This window comes from Cebus imitator, unplaced genomic scaffold, assembly GCF_001604975.1.
Source record: "Cebus imitator isolate Cc_AM_T3 unplaced genomic scaffold, Cebus_imitator-1.0 Scaffold606, whole genome shotgun sequence".
Classification (NCBI taxonomy): domain Eukaryota; kingdom Metazoa; phylum Chordata; class Mammalia; order Primates; family Cebidae; genus Cebus; species Cebus imitator.
The window spans coordinates 550,911-569,677 of NW_016107921.1; the positions used below are offsets into that span (position 1 = coordinate 550,911).

The window sequence follows — 18,767 nt, forward strand, 5'->3', positions numbered from 1 at the left end:
CCACCACATCCAGCCCAAAATGTGTTTTTTATACACAGTGAAATATTCAGATTTAAAAATGAAAGAAATCCTATTGCATGCTACAACATGAATGAATCTTGAGGACATTATGTTAAGTAAAATAAGGCAGTCAGAGATACAAACACTGTATGATTCCATTTACATGAGGTATTTAAAGTAGTCAAATTTGTAGAAACAGAAAGTAGAATGATGGTTGCCAGGGACTTGGGGGAGGGAGCATGGGTATTTGTTTAATGAATATAGTTTCAGTTTTGCAAGATGAAAATGTTTTGGAGAGCTATTATGCAAAAATATAAGTATACTTAACACCACTGAACTGTACACTTAAAAATTCTTATGATGGTAAATTGTGTTATTTTTTATACAATTAAAAAATTTAAAATTATATACATTATTATTCTCACTTTATTTCATATGAGAAAATTTAAACAGAAGGATACATTAATTTATCCAATGTAATATGGCAATGAGCAGGTATTAAAACAAGGTACTCTAGTGTTCTCTAATCATTATACATGTAGTTATGCAAGATGTGTTATCATTGGGTAAGCTGTGTAAGGGCTGTACAGGATCTCTGTATTACTTCTTACAACTGCATATGGATCTATAAGTATCACAAAATAAAAAGTTTAAATATATATATTACATATAAAATATAGAATAAAATAATTTTAATGAGGATAACTTCTCCAAAATGCCTTTTACTTTAAGACACTGGTAATTTTTCAAAAACAAAGCATCTCTATGCTCTTGTTCTGCTATGGACTGCAATGTGAATGATACTCACATTGTTTAAAATAGAAACTGAAGATGCCTTTAAAAATCACATGATTCAAAGTGGGGATCAAAGATACCTAAAATAACATGTCTTTCCTGACTAGTGAATTCCTGCCAAAGCTCGACTTTGTCCTGAACTTATGAACCCACCTCCTACCATGACCTCAGAATAATTTGCAAATTAAATTAGTTTCATTGAGAAAGTAGTAACAAGAAGTAATTTTTAAATAAATAGTGTTGGGGCAACTGGAAAGTCATGTGGAAAAAGATAAAATTAAATCCACGTTTTACAACATAAATCAGGATAAAATCTACATGGATTGAAGATTTAAATAAAAAATATGAAACCCTAACCATACCAGAGGAAACACTGCTGAATTTATTTGGAGCCTCAAAATATGGAAGTCCTTTATAAGATTCAAAATCTAGAAGCCATAAAATGAAATTAATAAATTTGACTATATATTTTTAAAAAACAAGCAGCATCAAAAAAAATCACAAGTGAAGTCAAAGACAAACGGGAGCTTGGAAAAAGTAGTCTCAGTTTATATCTCAACAAAAGGATCATCTCCCTAGCACATACATTACTGCTAGAAACTGAGGAGAAAAATATCAAGAACCCAAAGAAAAAGGAGTAAAAGACATGAACAACGAACTCACAGGAAGATAAATGTAAATAGCCCTCAAATGTGAAGCGTCTCAATCTCACTAATACTTAAAGAAATGCAAATTAAAATTATATTTGAAACCTATTAGATTGGCAAAAATCCAGAGAAACCAGCTTTCTCATGTGTTTCAAGTGGGGATCCAAAATGGTACATAGTTAAGGAGGGAATTTGGCAATATCTAGCAAAATTACGTAAGTCTTTACCCTTTAACACAGAGATCCCACTTCTATCACTTCTATAAATCTGTGCTACAAATACATCTGCCCACATATCATGATCCCAGCATTATTTGTAATAGAAAAAGTTTGGAAATAGCTCAAATACTCATCAAAAGAAAAGACATGAACAATAGGGACAGGTTAATGCAAAAAAGAATACATATTGTATCATTCCATTTATATGAAGTACAAAACAGGTCAAACAATCTATGGTAGTACAGGTTAGAAAAATGGTTACCTTTAGGTGCCTGGGAATGGTCATGCGTGATCTTTATGGGAACTTAAAAGGGGTTGTATCTTGATCTGGGTGGTGGCTACACAGATGTATATATGCAAATATTAACTGAGATGTGCAGCTCAGACTGGTGCAGTTTAATGTATATAAGTTATTACTTCAATTTAATAAGTTTTAAAACAGAGTGCGGATCAGGGAAATACAAATAAAAACCACAGTGAGATATCACTTCACACGCATTAGGACAGCTATAATAATAATAGTAATAATAATAATAAAGATACGTGGAGAAATTGAAGCTCTCAGCCTATAATGCTGAGGGGGTAAAATAATGCAGCCACTTCAGAAAATAGTCTGGTAGTTTTTCAAAAGGTTAAACATGGAGTTAACATATGATCCAGAAATTCCACTCCTAGGTATATAGAGTACCCAAGAGAAATGAGAACATATATCTACTAAAAACCTGAATGTTTATAGAAGCATTATTTACAACAGCCAAAAGGTGGAAATAACTCAAATGCCCATCAACTGATGAATGAATAAGTAAAGTGTAGTATATCCATACAATGGAATATTATTTGACAATTAAAATAATGAAGTACTGAAACATGCTATGGCATGAATGAACCTTGAAACATTATGCTAAATAGAAGAAGCCAGTCACAAAGAATCATATACTGTATAATTTCATTTATACAAAATGTCCAGAATGAGCAAATCTGTAGAGGCAGAAAGTAAATTGATCGTTGCCTAAAGCTGGGGAGATTGGGAAAAAAATGTGGATGGGTACAGGGTTCCTTTAGGGGGTTATGACAATGGTCTAAAATTGATTGTGGCAATGGTTGCGCAACTCTTGTGAATATACTAAAAATCATCAAATTGTATACTTTAAATAGATGGAATGTATGGCATGTAAATTATATCACAATTAAGTTGTTATTTAAAAAATACGGGACTAGTTATACATTATTATACAGCCATGCAATAAGTTGCTATAAAGCTGTAAAAAGAATAAGGAAGCTCTCTATGTACTATCATAGGTGCATCCTCAGAATATATTGTTAAAAAGCAAGTTGCAGAATGGTATTTATAATATGCTGTTTTGTTTTTTGCTTTTAGGAAATAAAAATATATATTTGCATTTATTGTTACTGGCATGAGAAAGCCCTAAATGGATAAAAATAAACTAATAAAAATGGGGATGGGAATGGGGGATGGAATGGTAGAGGAACAGGTATGAGTGTGAGGCTGATTATACATTTACATAGTTTTGACTTTTGAACCTGTAAACATAGCCCTTGTTTATTCAATTTAATTTAATTCAAAGTATAAGTTAAAAGTTAATTAATATACAGTAGAAAATAAAGTAGGGACAATTAATTCTGCTCCAGGTGTTACCCATTGAATAGCTAACCATCTCATTCAGGTGATAACTAGTGTGCTTGAAATGTAAGGCCAAGAAACCAAGGTTATTTTTTAAAAGTTGATATGAGTTGTAAATATCTTTCTTCCTCATTAGGAATATAATTATAAAATTATATCCTAATGGGAGGCTAAGCTACACACACGCACACACACATGCGCACATACGTGCATGTAAACATGCACGTGCACGCATAGACACACACACACAACCAGGCTTCTCCTTCTTGGGGAAAAATGAAATCAAAACAAAGCATGGTTTGAAAGTTATCCTGCATCTTTCATTATACTTAGATGGCCTTTTTATTAGAGCCACATCTTAAATAGTCGTAGTTAACATCTAAGAACTATTGATCAGGAAGAAGTACAGAATATAAATTGTTGATAAGCTTCAATGTTGCATCAGACATGTGGTGCAAGACTGAAAGGTGTTTGGCATTTGAAAAGGAATTTCCAAAAAAGAACTACAAATGTGTAAGTCACAGTAAACCTGAACTAGGAAACCCTCTTTGAGCTCCCCATGGAAAAGACAGATAAGGAGCAGGAGAGTATCTGACTGGTTTTAGGTAAAATAAATACACACACACACCACACTGCACACATATGCACACTCTCAACAGGGCTTTTGCATGGGTGTGATTTCTAGCAGATCGGATAGGCCGAGGTAGCTGGGTCTTCGTGGTGCGCTTACCGGCACAAGTGTGGAGTAAGGCTGCTGTGCCACGAGCATCAGGTCCCTAAGGAGGGTGATGAAGCTGCACAGACAGTTCGACAGAATCCTCCCAGCAGCCTGGTTGAATGTCTGGAGCTCTTCCACAAGCTGGGCATTGAGGGCCTCATACTCCTTTTTGGCCAAGTCTGACTCATCTCCTGCTGATCGCTGCAGGTAGCTGTTGTAGTCCAGCAGTTTGTCATACCGTTTCTGGATGAGCTTGTGTGGCCCTGGGAATAAGGACAGCAGGGCTGACAAAGGGGTCAGGGTGAGTCTCTGTAAGTGAGATGCCTGTCAAAAGAAAAAATGAGCCCATTTCAGAGAGACGATCAGCCTATACCTTGTCCAGTGCTGTTTTCCATAGGCTTACCTTTTCTCCAACGAGAAGCACAAAAGAAAACAGGAACGCATCTAGCCACGTTAAAAGAGGATCTGATCATTTTTGTGTCTATCTAAACCTACTCAAAGACTTAAAACAGGGGCTCTAGATTGTAACATTGAACCTACAAAGTGAGCAGGAAGAGGAATACAAAAGTTAAAGCCAGCTCATCCAAAATATAACTCTACATTTTTCTCTACAGCCGTTGGTTTTGTCATTGTCATCTCCTTCAACAGTTTTTCATTCCACTTCTTTCTCATCCCAGAGCCAGCTCTTGGGGGAAGGGAGGATCTCTAGCCATTGACTACCAAGACTGTGTGAAAGATTCACAATATCACTCCCACCTTTTGCTGACAGCAAAAGGAATATAGTCCATATCCCTAGTCCATAGAAGACTGTACCCTATTCTTCCCATATCAGCCCCAAATCCCTGACTACCCTGGAGGCTTATTTTTGGTAGTGGAATTATATCCTCTACAGAGATAGTAACCCTTTAATAAAGGTATTTTAATCTTGAGACAGAAATGACCACAGAGTTATAACTTGTTTTATTTTTATTTATTTATTTAATTAATTTTGAGACAGGGTCTCACTCTGTCTGTCACCCAGGCTGGAGTGCAGTGACTCTTTCTCAGCTCACTGCAGCCTCCACTCAAGCCATCCTCCCACCTCAGCCTCCCGAATAGCTGAAACTACAGGAATGTGCCACCATGCTTAGCTAATTTTAAAAATATTTTGTAGAGGTATGGTCTCTATTGCCCAGGATGTTCTTGAATATCTAGGCTGAAGCAATCCTGTCACCTTGACCTTTAAGGTCTGTTTAAAATACATTAAAGGATGACGCTGATGCTGTTTCTGTGTCTTAAACTGTTTACACTTTTTGGTCTGAATCACTGAAAATGAACTTCATATAACCGCCCAACTTCATGAGATAACCTGATCATCCTAGATTTAATTTCTTCTATTTCTCTTCTATTTTATGTTTGCTGACTGCCCTATTTTACACTTTATCATATATGTTTGGGTTACATGATTATTTTATGATAATTTGGAAGTAGGTTTCTCTTTTGTAACCGAAAAGATGTCTTAGAGAATCAATGTCTGAGCAGCAGCTTATATTAGTTAACTTAAATGGCTCCTGGTAACATTGTGTGAACTCATGAGAAATCTAGAAGAGAGGGAATCCAATCTCTTATTGGCACCAGAAATAGCCAACACAAATTAAATTTGATGTCTAGCTTATGAGATAATATACACCTACAGACTGTTTAATGAATCCCTTGATAGGCAAAGAATCTATTTACCATATCTGGGATACATTACTGTGTTTGTGACTTGGCTAGATTCTACAGGTAATCTAATTAGAGTATTACAATATAATTATTATATATGTATATATATATATCCAGTGACTCATAGACATAAAGTGATTCACCTTTACATAGGAATTGTATTTAGAACAAATAAGAATTAGATTTTAATATTTTGTCCTAACAAAATGTGTAGATATATATCACTCATGGTTAGATAAGAACAACTGCTCTGACTTTAGATATATTTTGAGTCCTTAATATTTGATTTTTAAAAAGAATTTTATATATGTTATCCATAAAAGTTACTTTCATATTGAGCTTTCTCGCAATTAATTTAACTTAGCCTAATTAATCATCTTGTGGTTTTATGCAAGGTATGTGGGACACCTTCTCTCTTCTTGCTGTCAAAGTCTGGAGCAAGCTTGCTGAGGGAGGAGCTATGTACCAGGCTTTCAGGAGGTACTCAATAAATATATATTAATGTATTAGAATTAAGCTAAAGAGCAAACTTTTAAAGACTTCTCTAGAGCCGGGCGCGGTGGCTCAAACCTGTAATCCCAGCACTTTGGGAGGCTGAGGCGGGTGGATCACGAGGTCAAGAGATCGAGACCATCCTGGTCAACATGGTGAAACCCCGTCTCTACTAAAAATACAAAACATTAGCTGGGCGTGGTGGGGGGGTGCCTGTAATCCCAGCTACTCAGGAAGTTGAGGCAGGAGAATTGCCTGAACCCAGGAGGCGGAGGTTGTGGTGAGCCAAGATCGCGCCATTGCACTCCAGCCTGGGTAACAAGAGTGAAACTCCGTCTCAAAAAAAAAAAAAAGACTTCTCTAGAATGTGTGCTTTCTGTAATTAAATGCAGAAAATACATAAAGAACTAGCCACACCTTTTCCATTAAAGATATACTGTAAAAACATGAATCTATCTATCTCATCATCACCATCACTATCTGTTTGTATCCATCCATCCATCCATCCATCTGTGATTGACCTGTTTCTCTATCATATTAGCTCAGATGTAAGCCTGACTTTCCATTCTGCAGTGCCAGAGAAGCAAAATGCTTCTGCATAGTTTTTCTACTAGATTGGGAGCTGTATGACTTCCTAGGGTTTGGAAGTATGTGGGGCTCTTCATTGATTGTCACAATGTCTTGATGTGGGGGGATGTCACTGAGATTTTGAGCCTGGTGGGCCAAAAATGTTAAACATCCTCCAACAAAAGGGCCACTCCATGAAGATTTGTCTTACCCCAAATGCCTATAATGCCAATGAAAATGTCACTTTTAAGATGATCAGTCTATTATATCTTCTATATAACTTGATATACTACTATGAAATAATAATACCTATAGAAACATAAGGCACTAAATTAAAATTAATATTATCCAGAGTAGCTTACTACTAAAATGTGTTACTGGCTCAAGCATGTTTTTATGATATGCAAGATATATTTTATGGAACTTTTAGAAAATAAATATTTTACCATGGAACAAAAGATATAACATATGACTCTTAAATAAAAGTCTTTGTCAATAGGAAGGCTTTGCTTTCCAGTGTATAGTGTGTTAATAAGTGTCATATCCGTAGAGAGTACCTTTGCTCCTTCTTTAAGGACGCAGGGCATTTCCGGAGACTTGTTTAAGAAAAGCATAGCTTGCTTGAGCCCAGGAGTTGGAGACCAGCCTGGGCGACATGGTGAAACTCTGCCTCTACAAAAAATGCAAAAAATCTTCTAAGTGTGGTGATGTGCCCCTGCCATTCCAGCTATTTGAGAGGCTGAGGAGAGAGGATTGCTTAAACCCAGGAGGCAGAGGTTGCAGTGAGCTGAGATTGTTCCACTGCATTCCAGGATGGGCAACAGAGCCAGATCCTGTCCCAGAAAAAAGAAAAAAAAAAAGCATAGCTTTCTAACTTAATAAAGTCTTAATATTTCACATGCAGGCTAGACTAAATATTGATTTTAAAAGCTGCACTGACACTGGCTACCTCTAGAAACACAGTCTGTGGTCATCTTAAATTTCCATCATAGTAAAATCCTCACTAATTCACTTTAAAAATATTTAATGATTTAAAAAATCCCCTGCTTAAATATACTAATTTTGACATTAGTATTTGCTTTAGTGCATGTTTTATTTCTGACTCCAGAAAAATAAATGAAAAGCAGCTTTCCTTTCAACCTCACTATTTAATTTGCATTTATCTGTGAATATAAATAACTTACAAAGTCATGACATGGATTTAAGGCATTATTTAGGGTCTCAGAATAGCCCATCTTGTCATCTTTGTTGTGTGAAATCTCCTGAAGGTCCATTACACTCTGCAGAGCCAAGGGCATGGCATCCTGAAACCCAAGAACAAAGTTACAAAAATGGCAGGTTCTGAGGTCAGTATAATTAATGTGGACTTCATCAGCATAACCCATAATTATCACTGAGACTTTTTTTTAAAAAAAAAGGAACAACGAAAATTTTATAAATACTCTGTACAATCAGGTTGCTTGGAAGAATGTATTTCCTTACATTTTCCTTATGTCACTTTCTCATAGTACTTTGTATACAACCCTCTTTGATTAAACATCGTCCATTTAAAATTCCCTCATTAGCTATTCTTTAGCTTGCAATTCTCACATATTCCTTATTTTTAAAATCATTCCTCTTTGATTCATCAGTTTTCTTTAGAAAATTTAATATTCTCTTTAAGAGAAGATGCTCACATTTTTTGTTGAATCCATTAGTGGAAATAAAAGACTTCCCTGTAGATGTTCCCAAGAGACATTTACTCCTTGAAAGATACATAAAGGACAGGGTTCCCACTACTCTCTGGCTGTTTTTGGTTTTCTTTTCAAAGAAGGCAGCACTTTAGGAAGAAAATAGTAAGTCTGATTGTAAAATCAGGCTTTGTATCAGATAATAAATAAGAACAGAATGGTACCTGTTCTTATGTAACTTGTCTCCAAATTATTATGGATATTTTGTCGAAGAGTGCAAATATCTGCTTCCAGAAACAGATATCCAAGAGAAAAACTTCTGGAATATAGAAGGGGACCATTTAGTAACTGATTTACATGTAACACTACTAACTTTCTAAGTCTCACGGTCATAGCCATTGTCAAAGTGGCATGAAGGACAGCTTCCTGTTTATGAGATCCATTAGAAGAAACCTCTGACTGGTTTTCTACTGAGCAGAATTATACTGTACTTGAATTGGCTGGTTGAAATCAGTGATTCTCAAAGAGTTAGGACAACCTCTTATGGGACTGGTAATTTCTGGGAGTACTTCTGTTTTCTAACATAATCTCATGGGAGCATTTGCATATTATTGTTAATAGTTCAATTTATTTTTCTTTACATTGATTTTTATATTTATTTTAGATACTAGAAAGAGATATGTTAGTACAATCAAACAAATTTTCTGTCTCATGCAATTCTGTGTTAATGAACTTATTTCTGTAATAAAGAAAGCATACTGATAGTCCACAAGGCAATCATCTGAACGAAAGAGTCCCACAATATGGCTATTTGGACTAGGGAGATGGTGGAGCAGGTAAGGGGTCAAACGGCAAAATGCCTCTTTATATTTGCTTCCTTTACCAGCAGTTTTCAGCTTTCCAATTTTGATCCAGTGTCACAAAATAAAGGAAGGAACAATCACACTTACTCTTCAAAATAACCATGGAAATCAATGCATTGTATCAGATGTTCCTGTAGAACATTGAAAACAGTTGTGTCTCACCTACCTGTATGTGTTGAAGACAGAGTGAAATGTTCTTCACACAATGCCTCACAGTCTTTTCTAAAGATCTAAATAGCTTTTCTTCTCTGTTAAAGGTATTGTCTTTAACCTAAAACATATGTGAAATTATTTTCATAACTCAAATGAAATGGATTTTTTTTAAAAAAGCGCAGACCATATTGGTCCAGCACATGACAAAAGAAAATTCTTTGTTGATATGAAAACATTTGATGATACACTGACTTAACACATACTTTTTCTGTTGATACATAGCACAATTGATGTTCAATTAGTGTAGCAAAGCCAAGTCCTGTAGCTCAAATTGCTGTTGTTAATTTTCACATAGCTTCACCCATGTCATAATAGCTGTGGGATTATAAAACTTTCTCTGTAGTTTTAATGGCATATACTAGGTATATACTCAAATTATATTACATTTTGGGGTTAATAAAATAGCTATATTTGATCTATTGGCTGGAACTTACTGTTTTGTTCATATGACTCATTCCAATTTATTTCACAGTGCTTATTTGTAAAAATTCTTAGATTCATGGTTAAAGAAATGTGAAAATTCTTTATCAATTCAAATTTGAAGGATAATATATAATCTTAGCAAAAATAGTCCTTCTGTTAAGATAACTCAGCAGAGTTAAGATAGTGGTCACACGTGTTCCGTTATTTTTTGTCATCTTACATGTATATCCATTAGAATTCAGAAAAATATGCTTTTTATGCTATAGCAATTTCTAGGAGCACACATTTATTATTGCTATTAATAGCAAAGAGTATTTCTTGGCAATCAAAATGGCTACAAAACAAGATCAGAACCAGCCTGATGCTGGCAAAATCTGTGTGAACATGCAAATGCTTCATGGAATAGGGTGTGTATTATTAAGTTTGTCACTGGGTGACAACCATGACTGCTCTTGGTTCGTATAATTTTAAATTTAAGGTGGTTGACATTAGAACCAAATGGATCAAAAATTGTGACATTTTATTTTATTTTTAAACTTAATATTGTTTGTCTAGAAAGTTTTTGATTAAATAGGCAGCAGAGTTCTTTGGAATCCCCACAAAATCCAACACCCTCTGCCTTAGGGTTGCTATGCTCCAACTCAGTCTAGTGTGTATAACAATATATGGGGCAGATTTTTAAAAATGCAGTTCCAAGGAGCCATCACCAGATATTTTGTCTTGTATATCTTGGCTGGGACCCAGATGATTCTAAAGTAGAAGGCTCAAGAATCACACTGAGAAATATTGCCCAATTCTACTTTCCTATAAGCAAGCCTTTTCCATGCTGTTTTCTTTTGCTGGAATATGCTGTTGTTCATTTCCTGCCTTGCAAAATCCTGTTTGTTTTTAAGGACTAGTTCAGATGTCACTCATTCTGTAAATCCTCTGCCTTCTCCTATTCTTCCCACTGTAGAAAATTAAGTGCTCCCTCCTATGGGCTATCATGATCCTGGTTAATGATTTAAGTGAGTCTCTCTGCTGATGGATTTTGGTTGTTTTAGATTAAGTATTGTTGTTTCAGTGAAAATAATAGTGAACCTGTGTTAAATACTTACTACGTTCCAGACACTGCCAACACCTTTCTTCCATTTACTCATTGTAATCCTTACATATATATAATGGAATTATGATTACTCCCATTTTAGAGATAAAGAAACAGAAGCTTTAGGGGATGTGGCAGAGATGGTTAACATTCCTCCTGCTGTCCCTTTACTGACAGAATCCACAGCTCTAGTTCAAACTGGACACTTGGCTGCCCTGCTAGAGACTACATTTCCCAGACACCCTTGCAGCTGGCTCTGCCCTGGTAACCGGGTTTGTGCATATAGGTTATGGATGAAGCCTTGTTTTTCATGTCTGAGTTTTGGCCTTATAACATTGAAAGAAGACATGGCATGAATTCAGCTTCAACCAGACAGATGAAGACAATGTGTTAAGAAAAATCCCTGGGGAACTGGGTTCCTGAAGGATCTTATGAAGCAGAGCTCATTTGGATTCACATCTCAGGACTCTTAAAAGAGAGAGAGAGAGGTGAGGAGGGAGCGGTGGCACATGCCTGTAGTCTGAGCTACTCGAGAGGCTATGGTGAGAAGATTGCTAGAGCCCAGGAGTTTGAGGCTGCAGTGCGTTGTGATCTTGGCACTGCACTCTAGTCCAGCTTGGGCAACAGAGCAAGACCCTGTCTCTAAAAAAAATAAAGAGTAAAAGAGAGAGAGAGAAATAAATAACTACTTGATTTAGGCTCTTATGCCTTCGGAATCTCTTTGTGACAGATATGTGGCCTTTACCCTAGTTAATATGGGGAGTTAAAGAAACTACAGATGGTGTAATAGGATCAGGATTCAAGGCAAAACAGCCTGAATTCAAAACCTACACTTGTTCATCTTTGTATTCCCAATCTCTAACATGGTGCTGGGTACAAGAGAGTTCAATATATGTATGATGAATTGAATAGAATCTTCCTCTTGGGTAATAGCTTTATACCCTAACTCTACCAATATTTCACTTGAGCTTCTGACAAGTGCAAAATTGATTGATTTGAGATTGATCTCTTTTCCAGCCCAGCCTATGCAGCTGATTTTCTGATTAACAGTAACATGCTTCATTGCTGAAAGGACATCCTCTCAAAAGATTAAGGAGAAAAATCTAATTAATATCCCTTCAGGCTATTTTAACTATAATTCACTTTTAGTTCACAATTGAAAAATATAAGAAGCTGATGATAAATATGTTAAAGAATATAACAACTTATTCAAAAGCCTGCCAAGAATTAGAGCCTGCCTGTTTTTCCTTAATGGAATTGTCCTGAGTCAGAAGCAAAATCCCAAAGACTGGGGAAGAATTGTTTGCATTACATTTACACATGCCTATAGGGGCTTCTCAAATAAATTTCCAATTTGATTTTAATATGATTGTCTCTAGTTGAAATGTCTTCATTGCCCTTTCTCTGATCTGTGAGCATATCCCATAAATGTCCCAAACTTCTTACATTACAGTTTCACATTGAGAAGAGGAGCCTTTTACATGCAGTGGACCCAGTTAGCCCCTAGAAGGATATAAAGAAGTAAATACAATAGTAATTCCTGCCTTGTGTTCTAAGGATATACATTTTGGTAAATTCAGTCACAAGAGGAAACAAGAACAAGGCTTGGAAGGAGGAAGTTTATTATACTCACAGGTCCCAGAGAGAGGAGTCATCACATGCCACGCAGTGGCAGAACATAGGAGTAAAGAGAAAGTCTAAACCAGAACCTCTGTTGGGATTTCCTTGGAAAACGCAAGGCAGGGGCAGAGTAAACAGTTTAGGATTGGCTATTTTAAATAACTCCAATGGGCTTTGGGAATATAGGGGTAATCTCTAGTTGCTGGTACTGGGCTCTGGGATAATTTAGGGCAGGTGAGATATTGGCTTTGTGTATAAGAGTTAAATAAGGATATGGTTAAAGCTATAGGATCAAGATTGATTGGTTTGCATATAAAAGTTGTGTTCTAGCCATTTGCCATCCCTAAGAATTGGCTACCCCTACAGAGCAGTCTCTGCTCAGCCAGAGAGGTATTTTAAAATGTCAAAACATTATAAAATACAGAAAGTAAAAAAAAATATGATTAATACACCATGTATGAAGGACTTTACATCACACAGGAAAAGTCTGCACATTCGAAGGTAAATAACCATACCAGGTGATGATATAAAATAATAATGATGATATTTATGATAATAATGACAGCCAAAGTATATTGAGTGCTTACACACCATGCTATGTGCTTCCTTTATATATACATCATCTCATTTAATCCTCACAACCATCCCATTTGTTAAGTACTAGGAGAATCCCAATTTACACATGATTACATTAAAATTGTTACGTGCCCCCAAACAAATATTTACTAAGTGGCAGAGGTAGGGTTTAAGCCCAGGTTTGGATAACATCAAATATGTTTTTCTTAATTTCTTCTCTGTGCTGACTCCTGAAAATATGAATAGTGTCAAGATTAAAATACAGAGTCTTAGTCCCTTCCAAAGGATGAAAGGGCTGCTTCTACCTAAGTGGTAAGAAAGCTGCAACGACTTAATAGAAAAAAGAGAAAAGACCACAGCAGCTACCATAAGCCATCTGAAACCAACATGTACCACCATACAGATACCTCTTGTTTAAACCAAAAATCTTAGAGATATTAACATGTGAGTGACAAAAACAGGCAAATGAGAAGAAAAAAATAATGGCTATATAGTGTACTAAGAGCTAGCCTCACTAACTTTGGTTAGAAGCCCATTGTATTACTATCTCAGGACCATGAACTTTGTATCTTGTTATTCTCAAAGAATTGCAAGTGTGTTCCATTGATAACTTACTTTAAGATCATTGACTTCAGAGAACCTAGAGTGTTTGCAAAAATACAGACTTCTAGATTGCACCCTTGAGGCAGGTGGAACCCTAGAATCTGTCTTTCAGAAAGCTTTTCAGGTAATTCTTAATGCCCATTAAAGTTTAAGACATTTTGCTAATCCATCTATTATTTACTAGGGATTGGGATGAAAGTGGCTCAAGCGAGGTTAAACAGCTGACACAGGACTGTTACTCACTAATATAATGTGCATCTGGGGAGTAAGGGAACAGGAAGGGGATAAGGAGTAGGAAAAAAATTGCACTAAGTTATGCCTCTAAACACTTTGTTTTCATAGATGAAATAATGATGAAAGGAATACCAAGGGAACTCTAAAGAAAAGTACAACTTTTAAGAACAGAAGTAAATCAGGATGGAAGAGGGCATTGCCTTGAGGGAGAATGTGTGTTAGTTGATGGTGAATGTCGGTACTCCTGGAGCAACTTTATGTCCCACGTCATATGTCCATATCTCTTCTTTGTCTGTTTCTTGAGTAGAAACACCACAACTAAGACAGTGTCAATCCCATTCCCACTTCCATCCCTATTTTCCAGAAAGGGTGGTGGGGGGGGAGAGAGAGAGAGAGGGAGAGAGAGAGAGAACAGCATAGGACAATTACTGTGATTCTCAGTATTCTAGAAATAATCCTCACAAAAAAAAAAAGAAAGAAAACCTCACGAAAATACCAGCATTCATGTTCCCTGGGAAAAGGTGGGTGGTCCAAAAAGAAAAATTACCTGTGATTCTCCTCTGGTCAGAATTTTCAGATGATTTGTCACTCTTTTTGATTTCTTGCTAATTGAATGAATATTTAGTTTAGACAATTTGTCTTTAAGTGATTCATCCTCATCATTCTTCTTGTATTTTAGAACTGAAAAGGAAGAGTGTAGTAACATAGCTGAACATATGCAGCATAGCAAGTGTGCACTTCACCCAAAGTTTTCAAGATTAGTATTTATATTCAAGATAAAGATGTATATGATTTTTGAGCCTCTGCTGCAGAGGTCATATGCTCCAGCCCCTTTGCCCAGCCATGTCCCAGTCAGGTACCCACCCCACTGACCTCCAGAAACAAGGGCAAAAGCCCCTCAAGGCTCAAGTTTTATTTAACTACAATATTAAAGAAATCCCTGATACTAGAAAAAAGCTCTCCCTCTCATCTCAGATAATACATTTATTATCTGGGGCTTCTGGAATGGGGAATCAAGATCTAACTAATGAAAAGACAACTTAGTAGGGCACGGTGGCTCACACATGCAATGCCAACACTTTGGGAGGACGAGACCAACGGGTTACCTGAGGTCAGGAGCTTGAGACTAGCCTGGCCAACATGGTGAAACCCCATCTCTGCTAAAAAGACAAAAATTAGCCTGACGTGGTGGTGTGTGCCTGTAGTCCCAGGTACTCAGGAGGCTGAGGCAGAAGAATTGCTTGGCCCCGGGAGATGGAGGTTGCAGTGAGCCGAGATTGCGCCACTGCACTCCAGCCTGGGCAACAGAGCAAGACTCTGTCTCAAAAAAAAAAAAAAAAAAGACAACTGTACCCAGTGTAAGGAGACCTCAGATCCTAGAATAGCCCTTCACTGGCTGAGAGATTTGGGGCAAGCTGAATAACCTCTTTGAGTTTCACATATTTATCTTTGCAATCATTTTCACCTTTCATATTGTTGAAAACGTTAAATATCTCTAACATTTAGTGTTGGTAAAGATGTAGGGAGATGGGAAATCTTACAGAATCCTGCTGATGAGGATTAAACCAATACATTTTTGTAGAAAACAATTTGGCAGAAACTAACAAAAAGGAAAATATTCATAGTCTATTACCAGGAAGTTCATGCAGAGAAATCTGCTTTCCATAATCAAATATACAAAGTTTTATTGGCTACAGCATTTTTTCTAACAGCAAAGTATTAGGAACATCTAAATGTTTATCCTTAGAAGAATAGCTTAATAAATTATGATATATTCATAAATCAAGTGCTGTGGAAAGATTAAAAAGAAGATAATATTAATTGGAAGAATGTTCGTGATATATAATTTTTTCAAAAGCAAAATGTAGTACCGTGTATGTTGCAAGAAGGATGGAAAGAAGAAAATGGAAGAGAGGGAGCAGAAGAGAAAGAGAAAGAGAGAAATAAAGAGAAAAGAAGACAGAATGTCTAAAGAAAACAATAAAATGTTAGGTATGCAAACTGGAATCGTGGTGGGAAGGGAAGAATTTTACTCTTCAAAACTTTGAAGATAGTTTAAACTTTGAAATAGTTTAAGCAAACAGAAAAATATAGAGAATAATATAACAGCCATTATCCAAATTTTTGTCAAGTCTTAAATTTTGCTTTGTTCCCAGTCTTTAAAAAAAAAAACTTCACCAAACAGTTGAGACATCCCTGATTTCCATGTCTAATCCCTAAAGGGAATTGTTATCCTAAATAATGGGGCTTATTATACCTGCATCCATTTTAATGCCTTTATTGTGGATGTTTGGAATAGTACAATATATTTTGAATGTTTTAAAACTTTATAAAATAATATCACCTTGCACATATTTTTCTACCACTTGGAAAGTTACTTTAACAAAAACTCTCCAGATTCTGTTTTTGAGATTAACCCATTGATACATATACTTTTATTTAGTTAATTTTTATCTTCTTATGGTATTGTAGTGTATCTGCTGTTTATCCAATATCTGGATTAATATGTCCTTTTTATTTGCATTTTTGAACAATGCTAGTTACCAGTGTATCTCTCTTTGAGCACATGGGCAAGAGTTTCTTTAGAGCAAATACCTAGAAATTCATTTTTTGAGTCCCTGGTCTGTGCATCTTCAACTTTACTAGATATTGTGAAATTGCTCTCTAAACTATTGATTCCAATGTACATTCTCATGTGTAGATTGAGACTGAACATTTAGCATTATTCATTACTTTTCCTCCTCCAGTTTCTTCGACTGGAAATGGTATGTCAGATTACATTTCCATGAGTATAAATGGAGCTTAGAGTTTTGAAACTGTAAATTACTTCTTTTTATTGTTAAGATTTTTATATAAAATGTAATTCTATTGATTTAATGTCAATAATTATATAGTCTGGACAGTAATCCTTTGTGGACTATCTCTTCATTTTGTTCACGAGTATTTTTACTCCATAACATTTACTTTTTTCTCTATACCTTTCTTTTTAATTTACTAATATAAATATATGACTTTTAAAATAAGTATCAGAAAATAAAACAAAAACGAATAAAGTGATTGGACCAGTTAGCTTGAAAGTCCTGCTATGTCTTTAATGTCAAAGTGAGATTTAATATTAGGAGTACAACGCCAACTAAGAACTTATATGAACATACATCACACTGAGGGAGACCCATAGCCTAGCTCAATGCATTACTACCTCTGGGATGTATAGGAACCATGTAATTATCCCTGGGGTTATAGGAACCATTATCTGGGATGTATAGGAACCATGTAATTATCCCTTCTGTTTTGAAATTTTACATTAAACACCAATTTTATATTTTAGCTTACAAATAGTTAACAATAATTTGTTAATTCTAGAAAGAAGTATACTTGCTCACATGAGTAGAGAAATTATTGCCCCCAAAACTCCATTTTCTGTGTGCCAGAATCAGATGAATCCAACATACTAGATGGCCCCCCAATCATGATCTGCCCCTTTCCCAGATGCTTTCTGCATTTACTTCCCACTGCTACTGCAACTGGCTGTCTCTCCGTCTTACCACACATATCTCCAGAGACAGGAGGACTATATCCAATGGGTATCTTCAGCCCACAATATGTCACCAGGAGCGCAGTGGTACAGTGGGATTGAGTATATGGCTGTTTGATTTATTTTTGAAAGTCATTTTTTGTGCCTCTTAATCTTCTCCTTCTTCTCCCCAGCTTCTAATTCTAGATTTCAAATGATCAGTTCACTGCAGCTGCTATAACTACTTAAATGTTCTGATTCTCAGAAACATAAAGCAAACACTCCAATAATGGAAAACAAACAATTCATCATGTGTCTTCCTACCTAAATCTTTCCTTCTCTTAAGTTCATTGATGTTAACATTAATGTCCTTCACAGCAGCAAAGGCATCATCCAGTGCTCTGTAATCTGGGTGAGAGGGAGGGGTGGAATTCCGAAGTTCGCACAGTAATAAAGGGTATTTCATCACACGTTGAATTGGTTTGATCATCAAAGAGCCCATGTCCAGTAAATTTGGTTTGCCTCTACAATAAAGTTAAATAATATCAGTTTCACAAACATATGCTTTATTAACTCCTTTTCATTTTTGTGTGTTTTTATGATTACTTATAAAACTTTTCTCTTTTTTTTCCATTTGTGTATCTAAAATTTCTAAAAAAAAAAAAAAAAAAAGCAAGAGCAAAAGATGACAGAAAGAAGCAAGGCTGAAAGACCCTACTATGAAACAAAAACCTAAAAGAAACAAGTATATCTTTCCACCAAATGGGCTCAACAGGTCGATGTTTTATACTTTAATAATTTTTTTAATGTACTACTATGGATAAATGACTGACCATATAATTAGAATAGTAAAACAGGTATAAAAATGTGGAACAAAATTAGAAAAGTTGTATCATTAGAAAGGGTCTGGGGCTGAGCACAGTGGCTAGGGCTTGTAATACCAGCCCTTTGGGAGGTCAAGGCAGGCAGATTACTTGAGCCCAGTAGTTCAAGAGCAGCCTAGGCAACATGGCAAAACTCTATCTCTAGAAAAAGATTAAAAAGTTAGCTAGGCATGGTGGCACACATCTGTAGTCTCAGCTACTCAGGAGGCTGAGGTGGGCAGATTGCTTAAGCCTGGGAGGTCAAGGTTGCAGTGACTTACTTCACTCCAGCCTTGGCAACAGAGTGAGAGCCTGTCTCAA

At 36.0% G+C, this 18,767-nt stretch overlaps 1 protein-coding gene across 1 annotated transcript in view; it reads right to left on the bottom strand.

The window, feature by feature from the left end:
- The window catches only part of ARHGEF38 (Rho guanine nucleotide exchange factor 38), a 134,338-nt gene that overhangs the window by 14,389 nt on the left and 101,182 nt on the right, over window positions 1–18,767 (bottom strand). The window contains exons 6-10 of the mRNA XM_017516818.2: window positions 17,908–18,107; window positions 14,617–14,750; window positions 9,483–9,587; window positions 7,968–8,087; window positions 4,033–4,344 (exon numbers count right to left, since the gene is read on the bottom strand). Of these exons, the coding sequence (XP_017372307.1) occupies window positions 4,033–4,344; window positions 7,968–8,087; window positions 9,483–9,587; window positions 14,617–14,750; window positions 17,908–18,107 (871 nt within the window). The remainder of the gene's footprint in view (window positions 1–4,032; window positions 4,345–7,967; window positions 8,088–9,482; window positions 9,588–14,616; window positions 14,751–17,907; window positions 18,108–18,767) is intronic.